The following is a 15,304-nucleotide window of genomic DNA, read 5'->3' as shown; positions in this document are numbered from 1 at the left end:
CTTAAAAAACAGACCGGGTTGGGCTTGGGACTTGAATGTTCAAGCCCGAGCTCGACCCATATTTTAAACAAGCCTATTTTTTTTACCCAGATTCATTTCTCGAGCGTAATATTTTTTTCTCAAACCCTCCCAAATTTCAAGCGGGCTTTCAAGCCTGGACGGGTAGCCCAACCTATGAACAAGTCTACTTGGTAGCCATATATCTAAAAAAATAAGGTTGCAATAAACTTGAATTCAACAAAAAAAATAGTAGTGCTAACAGTTGGATCTAAAATTTTGAAATTTGAAAAATAGAGAGACTAAATTCCTAAAAATAATAGTAAGAGACTGAATTTGGAATTTACAAATAACATACGGACTTATAACATATTTTAATAAATTTTATACCTAGATAATAATTTTCGAATGGTTAGCCCAACTTTCTAAACTCTGCACTCTTGCGTCCATTGGGCCATTGATCCAGTCATATTACAGGATACAAAGTCACGTGCAAACTCTAACAGTCACGTGTCAATGAGAACCATAATCAATTCCTTCCTATCCCTATATTAGTAGAGTGGTTTCCCCACAACTCAAAAGGATTGGCGGGAAAATCTGTCCCTTAAATCTCCCAATTCTGACTCCAAAACCTTGTTAAGAACCCTCAAGAAATGTCCCAAATTGAAACCCTAGGAATTCTCGAGGAGATCCAAGCTCTCGTCTCCGATAAACTTCAAGTAGTAAGTTCTATTATTTTAAATTTTTCTTTTTTCTATTTTTTTTTTCTGAATTCGCCTTCATATCGACTTGGTTCTTCGAAACTTTTCCGGGTTTTTGATAATATGTCTTTTTTCTTTTGCAAATTTTGATCTTTCCCTCTCGTGGTCTTAAATTCATGGGGTTTCTCCCTTTTATTACTTTTTACTAATTTTATTGCATAAATTGATTTCTAGGTTGGGTTAAAAATGAAGCATCCTTTGATTACTCTGGGAACTTGCAGGAAATTAGTTCCTCTTCCGTTTTTCGTGTTTTTATTTTGTGTTCTCTTATAGGTTAGATTTTGGGACTTGAAAAAAGCTGTTAATTTTAAGTGAAATAAACTTAATTTGTAAGATAGTAATTCTGGCCCAAGGTGGAATTGTAGAGTATAAGGGTTTGATTGAAATGATTTTTTGTTTGCAAGTTGAATGAAGATTTTGATATAGATGATATAGAATTAAGACTACAACTGGCTTCTCCTTGTTTTGTCTTCCTGATTTTTTATGATCAAAGAAAATTGTCTTTGAGTAATTTTATAATATTGGTCCCTGTGAGATTACTTCTTTGTAGGCTAGAAACTTCATTACAGTATGGGAGTTCGTATAAAATTTCTTTTCTTTTGGTTTAAAATGAAATTTCCTTTCAGGTATCCTACAAGTGGTTGAGTCGTAATTTTTTAGTCTCATCCAATGTTGCAAAGAGGTAATTTTGCCCCGCCTAGAATGTAGTTAGAGTTTACGTGCACAGATAGAGCAATGTACATCATAGGCTCATAATCATAATGTTGACAGACTAATAAACAGTGGTACCTATACTTAGATTGCTTGCAGAGTTTGTTGAGAAACATGGAAGTGGCTTAGAAGTTGTATATAGTTTGTCTGGCTGGTTGAAGAACTCTCCATCAAATTATCATATTCAGCTCGTGACAGGGCCTAAACTTTCAGGTACTTTCCACAATAATTTCATTTTGTTCCTCTTATTCTAATATGTATGCCGTTAAGGGTGTGCATGGTTTATATCCATGCTTGTGTACTAGCTGCATGACCATTCTTGGAATAGATGACCTAATTGGCAAAGTAGTCAACAGTTCATTCAATTATGGTCTCCATAATAATATTTATGTTGTTTGGCTAGTAAAATTAGATAAAAGGGATTAATGGCAATTCTTTTTTCCTTAATTTCTTGCAGAAGCCAAGCAAGTATATGATGGCAATTGCAGAGTTCATGTGTATAGTGTGCAAGCTTGCATCCCAAAGGACCTGGCTGCACTTTGGAATACTGAATTTATACAAGCTGAAGAGCTCTTCAAGCAGCCCACCTCAGTGGATAATTGCTTGAGAGATAACAGGTACCCTACTTCCGTAACTAATCATTACAGCAATGGGAGCAAGAAGATTTCATGTTGCATTGGTGGTTCCTTCATGTTAATTACTTTTTTCCAGTCCTTGTACTTCCCATTGAGATGTTCTAGTTACTTATCTATGGATTTAATGAAGGGTATTTAACTAGCATGTTGCTTTCCAGTTATACTTTATTGTCAATAGCAATTCATAGAAGGGTATTGGTAAGAAATAAATGCAATGTCCTGGTTCAGGGAGATAGGAGTCATTGTGAGTTCAAGATATATGTAAGTTAGCTCATTTTAATCCCAAGGTGTTGATGGATTTTCACATGATAGTTCCTTGATCAGATAAACATTAAGAAAACCCTATCTGTAATTTATATCTCTTGTCCTTAAATGTTTTCTTCAGATTCTGTGGGATTTCAAATTCATTTGTCAAGCGCAATGTCGATGGAACTCCTGCGAAGGTTGCAACTGCACAGCCAAATAGTGTGGGAATCTCAGGACTGTCCATACATAATTCTGCTCAATTCAGTGCACCTTTACCATCTCAACAAAATAAGGTTCAGCAATCAAGCTCAAAAGTTGCCCAGAAGCCTCCCATTGTGGTAAAAGGTATCAAAAGCGACAGTATTAGTGGTGGAGTCCATGATTTGGCCACCAAGCCTTCTGCTGATAAAGAAAAAAATACTTCCTTTCCTTCTAATAAAAAGAAAGGCCAGAATGATAAAGGCTCCACTGGAAATGGAGGTTCATTAGCAAATTTCTGGGATCGTGCATCTGCGAAACCAAAAACCTGTTCTGCGCCAGCAGATAATATTGATTCCATCCAAAATTCTAATGGTTTGTTGCCATTTGTCCTATTACTAGAGTTTCTTTCTTATATGATGTTTTAAGTGCATTCTACAAATTATACTGCAATTTGTTTCAACAATTTAGAGCTTGTATTACTTTAGTTGTTCTGCTATTTAAATTTTTGCTTTTCTAGAACACATTTTATATACATAGTTACTTCTTTTCTCATTTATATACTTTCCTTTTTACATTATTTATTTACTACAGATGCACAAATTTCTGCTTGTGAAGCAGTAGAACATGAGAACAGTGACATTGATGCTCAAGAAGTTAATTTTGGGAGAGCTTCTAATAGTGAAGGCAATAGGAAACGGAGGGTAGTTTTGGATTTATCAGATGAAGATGAGTATGAAGATGCTGTCAATCTAGCTTCACCTGATCCCCCTAAAAGGAAATCATTTTTAGGTTCAATACAAAATTCTAAAACTTCAGTTCCAGAGAGGCCCGATGTAGACAAACCAGACAAAGATGAAGTAACAGTTAAGGAAGAGAGAACTGCTAATAGAGAACCCAATAGATCACTGGGGGAAGAAACTTCACTTGGCAGCAAAAGCACAAATGGTAAGAATTCCTCTTCGGTCAAGCTTGAAAGCCAGCTTCCTGAAACTGATTTAAAGAAGGATAAAGTGACTGATGCCTCACGAAATTCACCTAAAAGGAGGAAAGTGTTGAAGACACGTATTGATGACCGTGGAAGAGAAGGTAAAATCCAATGCCTAGCCTTTCTTCTTGGGTCAATTAGGGTTTCAAATATAAAAAAAAAGGGGTTTATCTTGACTTTTGTTTATTTATTTTAGCATAGCTATCATTGTGCTACATTTCCTCATTGAAGGTATACTCTTTTGAAGTTCCTGCAATGCCAATGGCTTTGCTAATGCAATTAAATTTTCTCATGACTATGCCAAACTTAAATTTAATTACTGGAAATTTTTACTTACGTATATCTTTCTTTCTATGAGAAATTTATCCTCTTTTTTCCCCTTAAGTGCACTAAATTGGAACAAACAGTATTATTGCCAAATTAATATCTTCTCACATAATTTTTTTCCATATATGTTAATATTAGTTACTGAGGTAGTTTGGGAAGGTGAGGAGACAGAGGTGAAGAAAGTTGAAAGTGACGTGCCGAAGAAAGCTGGAAGTGGAGCAACCAATGCTACCACCAATACTGTCGCAAATACTAATAGCCGGTATGCTATTTTCTCTTCATTTTTTCTTACATGTCGGTAGTTCTTATTTAATCTTTAGCATAAACTTGTCTGCACCTACTGTAAGGAGGGAAGAAAACAGAGAAAAAAGATGGAATCGAATATGCGTGTAAACTCTTTCTGGTGCTTGTACTGCATCTTGTCTGATTTTGCTAGTTTAAGAAATCAAAATATTGGTAGGTCTTTAAGCTATGCTGACAATGAGGATGCTTACTGAGGCCAATCTTTGTTCCTGTTCTCTTAGATATGCAGTTGGAACCACTGCACCATCTAATCCGGGAGTTAAAACGGGAAACAAGAAAGCTGGAAATGCAAAGGATCCTAAGCAAGGAAACATTCTATCTTTCTTCAAAAAGGTCTGATCAGTGATATCAAGCGCTTTTTGCTTTTTCCTTCCCTTTCTATATGAACTTGTGGTAGTGAAAAGTTGCTTTAACAGACATCGATAGATGTTCATGTACATTTCCCCAGATAATTATGAATGAATTCTACGAATAGCTTCAGAAGTGGTAATCTTGTTCTTTTCCTTTTTTTCATCGAAGAAAATTTTGAAATTCAGAAAAAGAAAAAACCCGATCACCGAGCCAGATGATCAGATATTCTCTCTTGTTTAAGTCTTGGCTGAGAATCATATTATCTACAACCTTTTTAGGATGGTTAATTCTCATGAGAAGAAAAAATACAGATGAGGTGCAGATAGCGAGTTTGGAATCTGCACCTCCGGGCTCTGGCAATGCTCTGATATCAGAGATCACACAGATGCATACTCTATTGATTCAACTCAGTTATTTTAGTTTTACTTGGATAACTATATTCGTTTTGCTTGCTATAGAATATATATATTAGATCTTCATATATAGAAACTTACAGTAACCTAATGAAAATCGAAAGTAAACACAAGTTAGAAAAGGGCACACAATTGACCCTGAGTTCATAAAGGGTTTCAAAGAAGAGAGTAATATACATGATTTATATTCAACTTGGCACACGTTTGCCCTCGATATTCTCTCTATTTTCAATTATCTCGGATCATGTTTGTTGGCTCGCTCAAAACATACTTCGGTAGTTCATACTTGGCACCTGCAAAGAAGAGTTGGTGCAAGACATGTTAGAAGAAATTTCAAGCCTGAAAAAGGCATATTTTCGGGCTCGAATGGTTATCAAAATCTGATGCAGCAAGGTCTGCTTACCTCTTTCATCATAGCAGATAGTTAGATCAGTATTTTGGACTATGACCCCCGCACAGTCCACAATAACTTGAGCCTGGCTTAAATCAGGTTCAGCAGCAGCAGCCCGAAGTGCATCCCAGATTTCTGGAGTCCAAAAAGTTGGCATTTACATTCAAGTTCATGAGAAAATCACCAGATTATTCACATTTAAGCAGATTAAAAAATAAAAATGCCATACTGCAAGTAAAAAGGGTAAGAAAACCAACCTGTTCAATATAAATTCAAACATTTACTTGGAATTTTCTATTCTACAGTAAAAACTGAATTGCATATTAGCAAAATAACCAGACTTCTTGTTGATTCCAGAAACTGAAGACTCCTAAATATCAATGTTTAGTATCACAATCATACCCATGGAAAAGCTTCTAATGAGACCTTTTAGTTTCCATTAGTAACTCTATCTGGTCAACCAAACACCAAACCTGAGTTATCTTCAACGTATCGATAAGCCAGTTCAACATTCATGTTTTCCTGTCGGTCAGCTAAAGAGTTGGCCTACCTAGTTCATACATACTTATCAGTTTCAATTGATTCCCATGAATGCTTTAAGTAATAGTACAGATAATTCAAGATCTTATGTTATATTGCATTGGGATTCAGAACTTGAACAATGAACAAGGAAACACCTTGCAGCATGAATTCTAGGGACCAAGTACAATCATTCTATATTTATAGTTCCTGGCCTAAAATCCAAGCCAACTAGAAACCAATATATCAGTTTAGTTTGATTCAGTTTGCTAAAAAACGGATCCACCATATAACTAGGTCTGCATATTGGTGGTTTAGTTGCCATTATCAGATTAACCACTAAGTTTTTCAGCTCATACAGAAAAGAAGATTTTATATATTTGGTCAACTCAAGATCAACAACATTCCTTCACACTTGTGGAACTCGAGAATATCTACATGCGAAGATGTTCATAATCTTAGTCATGTTAACCTAAATGGCAATAAGTTATACGGAAAACAACCTTTTTGGCCACCGTAATGAGGTGCAGTGTCCCAAAACTCATCACGCATCTGCTCGAGTTCAGACTTTGTTATCGGCTGAGGATGTTTCCATGGTTTTGGCTTCCGAATCTTTTTCGCATTCCCTATCAGAACCAAATCGTTCAGGATATGATTAACTAGTATATACTTCGAATGCAAATCAAGAAGTATGAGTTCATACAGCATGTTTATCAGAAAAAGTTAATGAATTGAAATACTGAAATACGACAAAAGATATGCAAATGGAGAAGTATGAGTTCATACATCATGTTAATCAGAAAGAGTTAATGAATAGAAATACTGAAATACTACAAAAGATATGCAAATGGAGAAGTATGAGTTCATACATCATGTTTATCAGAGAGAGTTAATGAATTGAAATACTGAAATACTACAAAAGATAGCCTAATGTTCAATGTGTGTTCAATCTTTTTGCAAAACTAGAAGATAATAATTAACAAATAATGCAGTTGCAACTCCAAGAAAAATTTCAAATTAATAACTAAGCATTCAAATGAGTACTAACTGAAAGTTAACTACTAAGCATTCAAATTAAGTTAATAACAACATTATTTATACAATTAAAAAGGAAATTTAAGTTTTTTTTTGAATATTCCCAGGAAAAAAAACTATAATTATGGTAGAACTCAATAGCCAAAATGTTGTTAATCTCTTAAAATTTTAAAAAATTGAAAAATTTTGAAACAAAAATGGAAAAAAAAAAAGTGAAGCCTTTCAGCTGGTTAGAAAATATCAGAAACTTTAACTGAATAGCTCAAAGTTTTCTTGGGCTCAATCAATTCAACGATGCTGTCATTGTCCCTTTAAGCTTCCAATTTTCCCAAGATTTTCCCAGAAACCAAACAGGAAAAACAAAAGGGAAAGAAAAAAAAAAAGGAGCAAGTAAAATGAAAAACCATCACCGTCTCCTTTGGCCGGCGTCGATCCAACACATCCCATTCTGCTATTCTTCTAAAGCACAAAAGCTCACCAATCTTCAAAGCCCGAAAAATGAAATTCAGAGCAAATTCTTGTTCATTGCAATTTCAGTCAAACTATGTCTGAAGTAGAAAAGATAGATAAGGAGATGAAATTTTCCCGGTGAAAAAGGCGACGACTTTTCCGGCGAGTTAAATTAAAATTTTAAAGGAAAAACAAACTGATGATTGTGTAAATAATAATGTGATAATTAAAAGAAAAAAGAAAAAGAAAATCGTGAATGGATTGAGACAGTGGTGGTTGGGTTGGCTGTCATGCTCCTCTGTTTTTATTATTTTTTTATTTCATCTTTCCAGCCTTTTCTTGGACTTCCAATAATTCATTGTATCTTGTGTTTTGTCATATTTTACAATTTAAACCCTTTAAAGTTTGATGTATTTGCAATTAGGTCCTTCCAACTCTAAATTATTCTTTAATAATATTTTAAATTATAGGAATGCACAAACCTTAAAAGGGAATAAAGATGAAATACCTAAAAGCATTGTCTATGGAATCTTTATGATGGGGTTTACATATTTTAATTAAAAATACATTTTATTTTTAATGCGAATCCTTTAAAATAGAAATTGAGATCAAATTCTAAAAATTAAGGGTTTGCCAAGTCATAGTTGGATGATGACTTGGATTTGTGTTGGGTCCACATTGTAATTTTCCCTTTAAGATAATTGGGCCCTACATTGGCGGCTTTGGAAAAATCTAAGGGTCTTGGAGAGTGTGTTGTGATGCTATTTTCCTTGACACTTTCTTTCCAAATAAGGGTTAAAAAAAACAACCTGTTTTTTCCAAAATAATTTTGGATAATATGCCCTTTTATTAAAATAATATGAAATTTAAATTATTTAAATTGCTTGTCCTTTGAAATGGATATTTTTATTTTTATTTTATTTTTTTACTAACTTGTCACATAAAGTTACCATTTCTAAATTTATAAAAGTTAAATAAGTGTTTTTATGCATATTTTTTATCGGGGTTAAAAAAATAAACCCTGACAAAATCGGTCCAACTTCTTATTTTTCGGTCCAAACACAAATACCTAATCCATAAACTACCCAAAAAAAAAAACTTTAAAAAAAATCCATAAAAACCCTTACATAACACCACTCTCAAAACCCTACATAATTTTCAATGCCCAAAATCTTAATTATTATTATTATTATTATTATTGTCAAAAAAATTATTATTATTAATTTTTAGTATTGTTTTGTTGATTTTATTAAAATAAGTTATTTTTAAAGTAAAACTATGTTATTAATTCTTGTATTTTATAAAAGTTATGAATTTAACCACTATACTTTAATTTAGTCATTTTTAATCTCTGTATATTTTGAATTATAAAATTTCAGTCTTCATCAAACGTTAACTATTAAATTTATTACATTAAGTTCTACTATTTTCAAAATCTAACTTGCAATATCATATCAGTTTGTTATTTCTACATATTATTGACTAAAAATCCAATTAATAGATTAGCGACTATTATTTGCGTCAAGACTGAAATTTTAAATTTTGAAAATTTAGAATGATCCAATTGGAGAATATGGACTGAATCTACAACTGTATGCATAGTTTATGACTAGTAATTGAATTTAACCAAACAGATTTAACTATTAATGTTTGGGTCAAGAATAAATTTCCAAAATTTGAAAAAGTAAAGGGATTAAAATTGACCAATTAAAAAACCACAAAGACTAAAGTTGATCAAATTAAAGTATAGGGACTAAACCTACCACTTTTGCAAAGCACATGGACTAATAGTATAATTTAACATTTTTAATTATTATGTATTTTCTTTTTTTAGTTTAGAAATTGGTTATAGTAGTTTATGATATTATTTTCGTGTGGCATTACAACCTATTTATAGGCTAAATTCGTCATCTTCTCCAAGTAATCTTGGTAAAGTAAAACTCTCAATTTTAATCTAAATGTATCTTCTTGAATTATCTCCAATAATTATCAAAAATAAAATAGAATTAATCTCCTTAAAATCAGCCATTAAACCTGTCAATATAAGTGCAAATGATAAGTACAAGCCTTATCCACAAAGTTAAGTCAATCTTAATTGCTTTAAAACTCCAAAGTTGACCATGACTATGATGCACAACAAACCTCATCTATAAATCACTTCCTAGAAGTCCAATTACTTATGGAAATATCACATGAAAAATTTCAAGTCAAATAAGCCAAGAAAACACTCAGGTTGTCTCAATGTCTTGATTGATCAGGTTACTAATTAGACATGGAGTCTTTAGTGTTGGAAAACCTTAGTCCTAACAAATTCCCCCTTAGCTTTTTGACAAAACATAAGCAAATGGTATATGCTCCCTCTATCATCATGTCATCAGTACACAAGAGATACCAAAGAGAAAGCTGAAATAAATCTCAAATTCATAAACCATAATCAACATAAACATGAACCATACCATACCAAAATTAGCAAACTTACTCCCCTTACTCTATGCTCCTCTTGTTAGTTTGTCTCAAGTTTATTCAAGGGGGTGAGATGCTACATTTTCAATAACAAGGGTTGTAGCTTGTGAAACATTAATTACTCTTTCCACAAAATGAAGTATGTTTGGAATATTTTTAATATCATCAACATGAGTTGGAACCTCATGCTTCACATGAGCATGAATATCTTGCTTATCTTTGGAGCTCAAATGTGGTCATTCCTTTTTGACCAAGATTGTTTCACACCAAATTGTCTTGTTCTTCTATCTGTTTGAACAATTGTTTTTATCTGTTGTTTGAACGATTGTTGTACCAAATTTAAATTTCCACAAGTCATTTTACAAGTCAAAACAATAATGCCTAATATGACCAACCTTCTTACAGTAATGGCAAGTATTCTTCTTGTTATATTCTTCCCTTTTGTCTTGTTACAAACATGTTATCTAAGCGATGTTCTGTTCAGTATTGCAACATTAGATTGAACAAACATTATGTTTCTTTACTTTTCATCTTTCATCAGCTTGTAACAAATAAATCTAATATGTTTAGCCTTTCCACAATAAAAACAAACAAGTTCTCTATTCTTCTTTTTACCTATCTCAAAGAAGAAGAGCAATCATCTCTTTAGATTTAACAAAATTCATAAAAAAAATATAAGTTTCTTACCTAATTCATCATAACCAGGTTCGAATCTCCCTGTTGAGATCGACCAGATTAAGCAACAAGTAAAAAAAATAGTAGAATAAATTGAGAAATTGAATACACAAATTTAACATGGAAAAACCCCTCCAAAGAGAATAAAAAATCACGGGCAAAGATAATTTTACTATAATGGTAAGAGAACGAATAATACAAAAGATGGAGATAAAAACTAAATCCCAAAAAACTCGAAAACAAAGAACCCTCAAGACATAAACACAAAATTCTCTAAATGTGTTATGAGTTCTAATCTCTAATGGGCGTATTTTCTAAGGTTGTAAAAGAGCCTATTTATAAGCTAAATTCATAAGTCAAATAATAATAAAATAATCTAGATTGAAACAAATAAATAGAGTTTAACTAAAAGATTATTTCTTAAATTTGACTGAAATAGGAGTCATACTCAACAAATATCCACCTTGACTCATATTTCCACAATGTCATCTTTGCCAAAGCCCACCACGGGCCTATCTTGAACTATGTAGGGAATTAATTGAGTCAAATCTGTGTTTAGAAACTGGAAGACTTCTAGCCTTCAACTTGTACATTGCCAAATTAAAACTAACTCGAATCTGATTTTCATGAACACAGTGCCCTAACTTTTCAAAACCTGCATCCAAAAGAGAACCTCTCTTCAACGAAATGGTCATACCGTCTTCCCTCCTATGACCAAGTTGCCTTCGCTCCAAACAAGTTGACTTCGACTCCGTAACGGACGAGGGATGTTCGATTTCACCAGTTACTGTAGAACCTTCCAGAATATAAAGACTGCGGGTTCTTTTACTTTTTAACAAAATGAGAGCTCCACGAGATACTTTAATGTCACTCGACTCGATGTTAATTCTACATCCTTTCAAGTCTAAAATACTCAAGTAGATGAAATTTTTTCATAAATCAGGTACACACCTGGCATCTGAGAGTGTCCTAATTGTCCCGTCGTGTATCCTAATTTTAACAGTACCAATTACCTTACTAGATGGATCGCTTCCCATGTGCATAACTCCACCTTCAACCGAACTGTATGTGAAGAACCATTCTCTATTGGGACACATGTGGAAAGAACATCCCGAATCTAGGACTCATTCGAGCGTGAGCTTAGAGTTATCGCTCGTTAACAGTAACAAGAAATCATCACCGCTTTCATCGGTCAAATTAGCACCAGTTACATCTTCCTCGTTACTCTCAACAGCTCTTTTATTTCACAATTTATAACAATCTACTTTGATGTGACCTAAGTTTTTATAATAGCGACACCTTTTGTCTCGTTTCTTTGATGCTACCAAAACGTAAGCTTGCCTATCTGCCTTACTATCCAAACCAAACTCATTGTCGAGTTTGTCTCTACTCAACAAATGACCCTTCAGATCTTCGAATGAGAGTTTGTCTATTCCATAAATCAAAATCTCCCTGAAAGACTTGTATAAAGGGGGTAAAAAGCACAATAACGGCATAGTCTGATCTTCATCGTCAATATGAACCTCAACGTTCTTCAGATCATTTAAAAAAGTAATGAATTGACTGATGTGATCTCTAATAAGCTCACCTTCGTTCATGCGAAACGTAAATAGACGTTGTTTCAACACTAAATGGTTAGCCAGAGACTTAGTCGCATAAAGAGTTTCTAACCTTTTCCACAAGGCGGATGAGGTCTTCTCCATCAATACCTCCTGCAATACCGTATTCGTGAGGCATGACTGGATTGTAGACAATGCCTTTTCATCAAGCTCTTCCCATTCTATTTGATTTAGATTCTCAGGCTTTTTCTCAGTAACAACCTTTTTCAAGCCGATTTGAACTAGAATTGTCATCATCTGAACTTGTCACAGATTGAAATTTGTCTCACCATCGAACTTCTCAATTTCAAACCTTGTTGCTGCCATATCTGAATGGGCTGATCTATGAAAATTAAACTAGCTTTGATACCACTTGTTGGGATCGACCCGATTAAGCAACAAGTAGAAAAAATAGCAGAATAAATTGAGAAATCGAACACACAAATTTAACGTGGAAAAACCCCTTTAAAGAGAATAAAAAATCACGGGCAAAGATAATTTTACTATAATGGTAAAAAAACGAATAATACAAAAGATGGAGATAAAAACTAAATTCCAAAAAACCCGAAAACAAAGAACCCTCAAGACGTAAACACAAAATTCTCTAAATGTGTTATGAGTTCTAATCTCTAATGGGCGTATTTTCTAAGGTTGTAAAAGAGACTATTTATAGGCTAAATTCATAGGTCAAATAATAATAAAATAATCTAGATTGAAACAAATAAATAGAGTTTAACTAAAAGATTATTTATCAAATTTGACTGAAATAGGAGTCATACTCAACACTCCCAAAAATAGAAGATTAAAGAAAAGAAGTGACGTAAGTTTATTTTATTTTGATAGATAAAACTAGTAAAGTAAAAACTTAAAATAATTATTTTCACCAAATAACTTAGAAAATATAAATAAAAATTTATCTCAAATGTTGTTATATCAAAAGCTTAGGACATTAAAAATAACAACTTTTATCAAATCAGAACAATTATAAAATTTATCTCAACCAACCAACCTCAATTTTAGCAATAGCTTCAGATGTCTCGTGCATGACTTCTTTCCCATAAATTTGAGTTGCAGTGTTGCACTGTTGAGAAATTAATTTTTAATAATAAATTATATTGATTAATGAATGGAATAAAGTAAATATTAGTTTTTTTTAGTATTATTCATGTCTGCTTTACAATTTATATTCGGAGTTCTTAGTTCTTCCTTCTAACAATGTTGTCTTCAAAGTTCGAACTTGCATCTCTCCTTAGAGTATAATGTGCCTTACCATTGACATTTTCTAAAACAAGCAAATATATTATTTTATCTCATTTTAGTTAGGAAGAAAATAATGGTGTAATCTTTGATAAAAATAAAATCTGTTGCATCTCTATTTCATTTTTAATAAATTATAATGCTAAAATATTAAAATATATAATTTTATATTATTATCTATTTATTTTTATAATTAAATTTAAATAAAATTATTTTAAAAATATTTAATTAAAATTCATGTTAGGCCGAGTTGAAAACAAAAATAAATTAATTGATACACATTTAATATCATTTTTTTACATTTATTTTAGTTAAATCAATCTAATTATTCTCTTTTAATTCTTTTTTCATATTTGTTTTAATTCAATCAATTAAATTTACGAATTTATGGAATAAAGATTACCTTTGTTTATTTAAATTACAAATTTTTATCTATTTCATGTTACAATAATATTTTTAAATTTTTTTATGAGCATACTAATTTATATTTTAATTTTTTAAAATAATTTACCACTTCAATTTAAAAAATACTTTAATATATTTTAATTAATTCACAAGAATGCTTGCTTTTTTCAGAAAAATAAATTTTATTGTATAAGTTCAAGTTTTAACATTTGCACTATAATGCACTGCCACGTGGATTTCAATTATGTAAATTTTTATAATAAGAAAAGAGCCAAATTCCTTCCTTTGTTTTTTTTAAACCACAAACTCTTTAAATTACTACTCTGCTTGGGAGCCCTTACAAATAACTTTATGAAGCTTAATACGGGTGGGGCTTGAAAGTCAAATACGCATGCTGTATCGGCCGGTGGAGTGCGTGACAGGAATGGATCGTGATTGTGGGAGTATACTAAAAATCTGGGATGTTGCTCGCTTCTTGAAGCTGAATTGTGCCCCCATTTTGGACGGTTTGAATCTTCTTTGGATTCAAGGCTTTAGGCGTGTGGAGATTGAGAGCTACAGTGCTGCTGCTGTCCCCATTATATTCTATGAGTCTGCTGCTAAGCAGAGTATATCGCTAGTACGCACAATTCGAGCTCTTTAGGATAGGCAATGGAAGATACGTCACATTGTCCGGGAAGCCAATGCGTTTGGCCTAAGCAGGCTGCTGAATCCACCGGCTGCACTTAGCTTTCTTTGGAAGGACGGTACAGGAACAGTTGGGAATAGGCTGCATGGGTAACTTTCTGTAGTTTTCCACTTCATTATTCTACCCAAAATAAATCACTACCCTCCTTTATATAACCATTCGACCCTCTATTTCTCATTAAATCACCTTAATATTTATTCCAATTCCTTTTATTCTCAATGTTTAGTTGTTCATACAAATGTCCCTGCTTTCAAATTTTTAACTTTATACTGCCAAAAAAAAAAACAAAAAAACAAAAAAAATCCACAAGCAATATTGGTTTTCCCTTAATTTTTTAACACTACCATTCTCACTTACAAGTCAGAACAAAATCAACAATATTGAAAATAGACACTAAAACTCATTCTAGTTTCCAGAATCTTTTATCACTGTACAATGGTTATGTAAAAACTGATTCACATTTACAAGTGATGATCTTTACACAATTTGTGAAACATTTCAGAGCAAGATTGACTTATTAAAATGTACAATGAGATCCATAAATAAGTTGGTAGTGAACATATCTACAGAAAAACCTTTACCAACCATTTTCGTAAGAAGTTGCATTGAACTTATAAATCTTCCTTATAAATTTAGTAAAATTACTGTACACATCAAATATTTCATCACTTTCTTTGATAGTTTCGTCTAGCATCTTATTAGCCTCTTTTTAGATCAACAATCATATCATCTTTCTCTTACATTTTCATTTTGAGTTTCTCATTTTCTTCCTTCAAAATGTGCACCTCATTAATATACAATTTCCAGCTTCTTGATCATTAGGAAGTAGGCATTTTCGAGGGTGTCAATATCACAATCTGATTCATTAGGATTTTAATCAGTCGTCTAAACAT

At 32.5% G+C, this 15,304-nt stretch overlaps 2 protein-coding genes across 3 annotated transcripts; one reads left to right on the top strand and one right to left on the bottom strand.

Moving 5' to 3' along the window:
- The first annotated feature begins 565 nt into the window (after positions 1 to 565).
- LOC107897258 (nucleolar and coiled-body phosphoprotein 1) lies at positions 566 to 4,649 on the top strand. The gene is made up of 8 exons (XM_016822640.2): positions 566 to 719; positions 1,385 to 1,440; positions 1,558 to 1,682; positions 1,927 to 2,086; positions 2,490 to 2,923; positions 3,143 to 3,637; positions 4,002 to 4,125; positions 4,388 to 4,649. Exons 1-8 carry the CDS (start codon positions 651 to 653, stop codon positions 4,503 to 4,505), a joined length of 1,581 nt encoding a protein of 526 aa, XP_016678129.2. The 5' UTR covers positions 566 to 650; the 3' UTR covers positions 4,506 to 4,649.
- Positions 4,650 to 4,998: 349 nt separating this feature from the next.
- LOC107897259 (ubiquitin domain-containing protein 1) lies at positions 4,999 to 7,687 on the bottom strand. 2 transcript variants are annotated; one of them, XM_041092211.1, is made up of 4 exons: positions 7,286 to 7,687; positions 6,344 to 6,466; positions 5,334 to 5,456; positions 4,999 to 5,223 (listed from the first exon to the last, which is right to left on the bottom strand). In XM_041092211.1, exons 1-4 carry the CDS (start codon positions 7,320 to 7,322, stop codon positions 5,159 to 5,161), a joined length of 348 nt encoding a protein of 115 aa, XP_040948145.1. In that variant the 5' UTR covers positions 7,323 to 7,687; the 3' UTR covers positions 4,999 to 5,158. The 2 variants fall into 2 exon arrangements, with proteins under 2 accessions (XP_040948145.1, XP_040948144.1); XM_041092210.1 differs by having other exon boundaries at positions 7,280 to 7,686.
- Between the last annotated feature and the right edge of the window lie 7,617 nt (positions 7,688 to 15,304).

Source organism: Gossypium hirsutum, chromosome D05 (genome assembly GCF_007990345.1).
Source record: "Gossypium hirsutum isolate 1008001.06 chromosome D05, Gossypium_hirsutum_v2.1, whole genome shotgun sequence".
In the NCBI taxonomy this organism is placed as follows: domain Eukaryota; kingdom Viridiplantae; phylum Streptophyta; class Magnoliopsida; order Malvales; family Malvaceae; genus Gossypium; species Gossypium hirsutum.
This window is presented reverse-complemented; position numbering and strand designations above follow the sequence as displayed.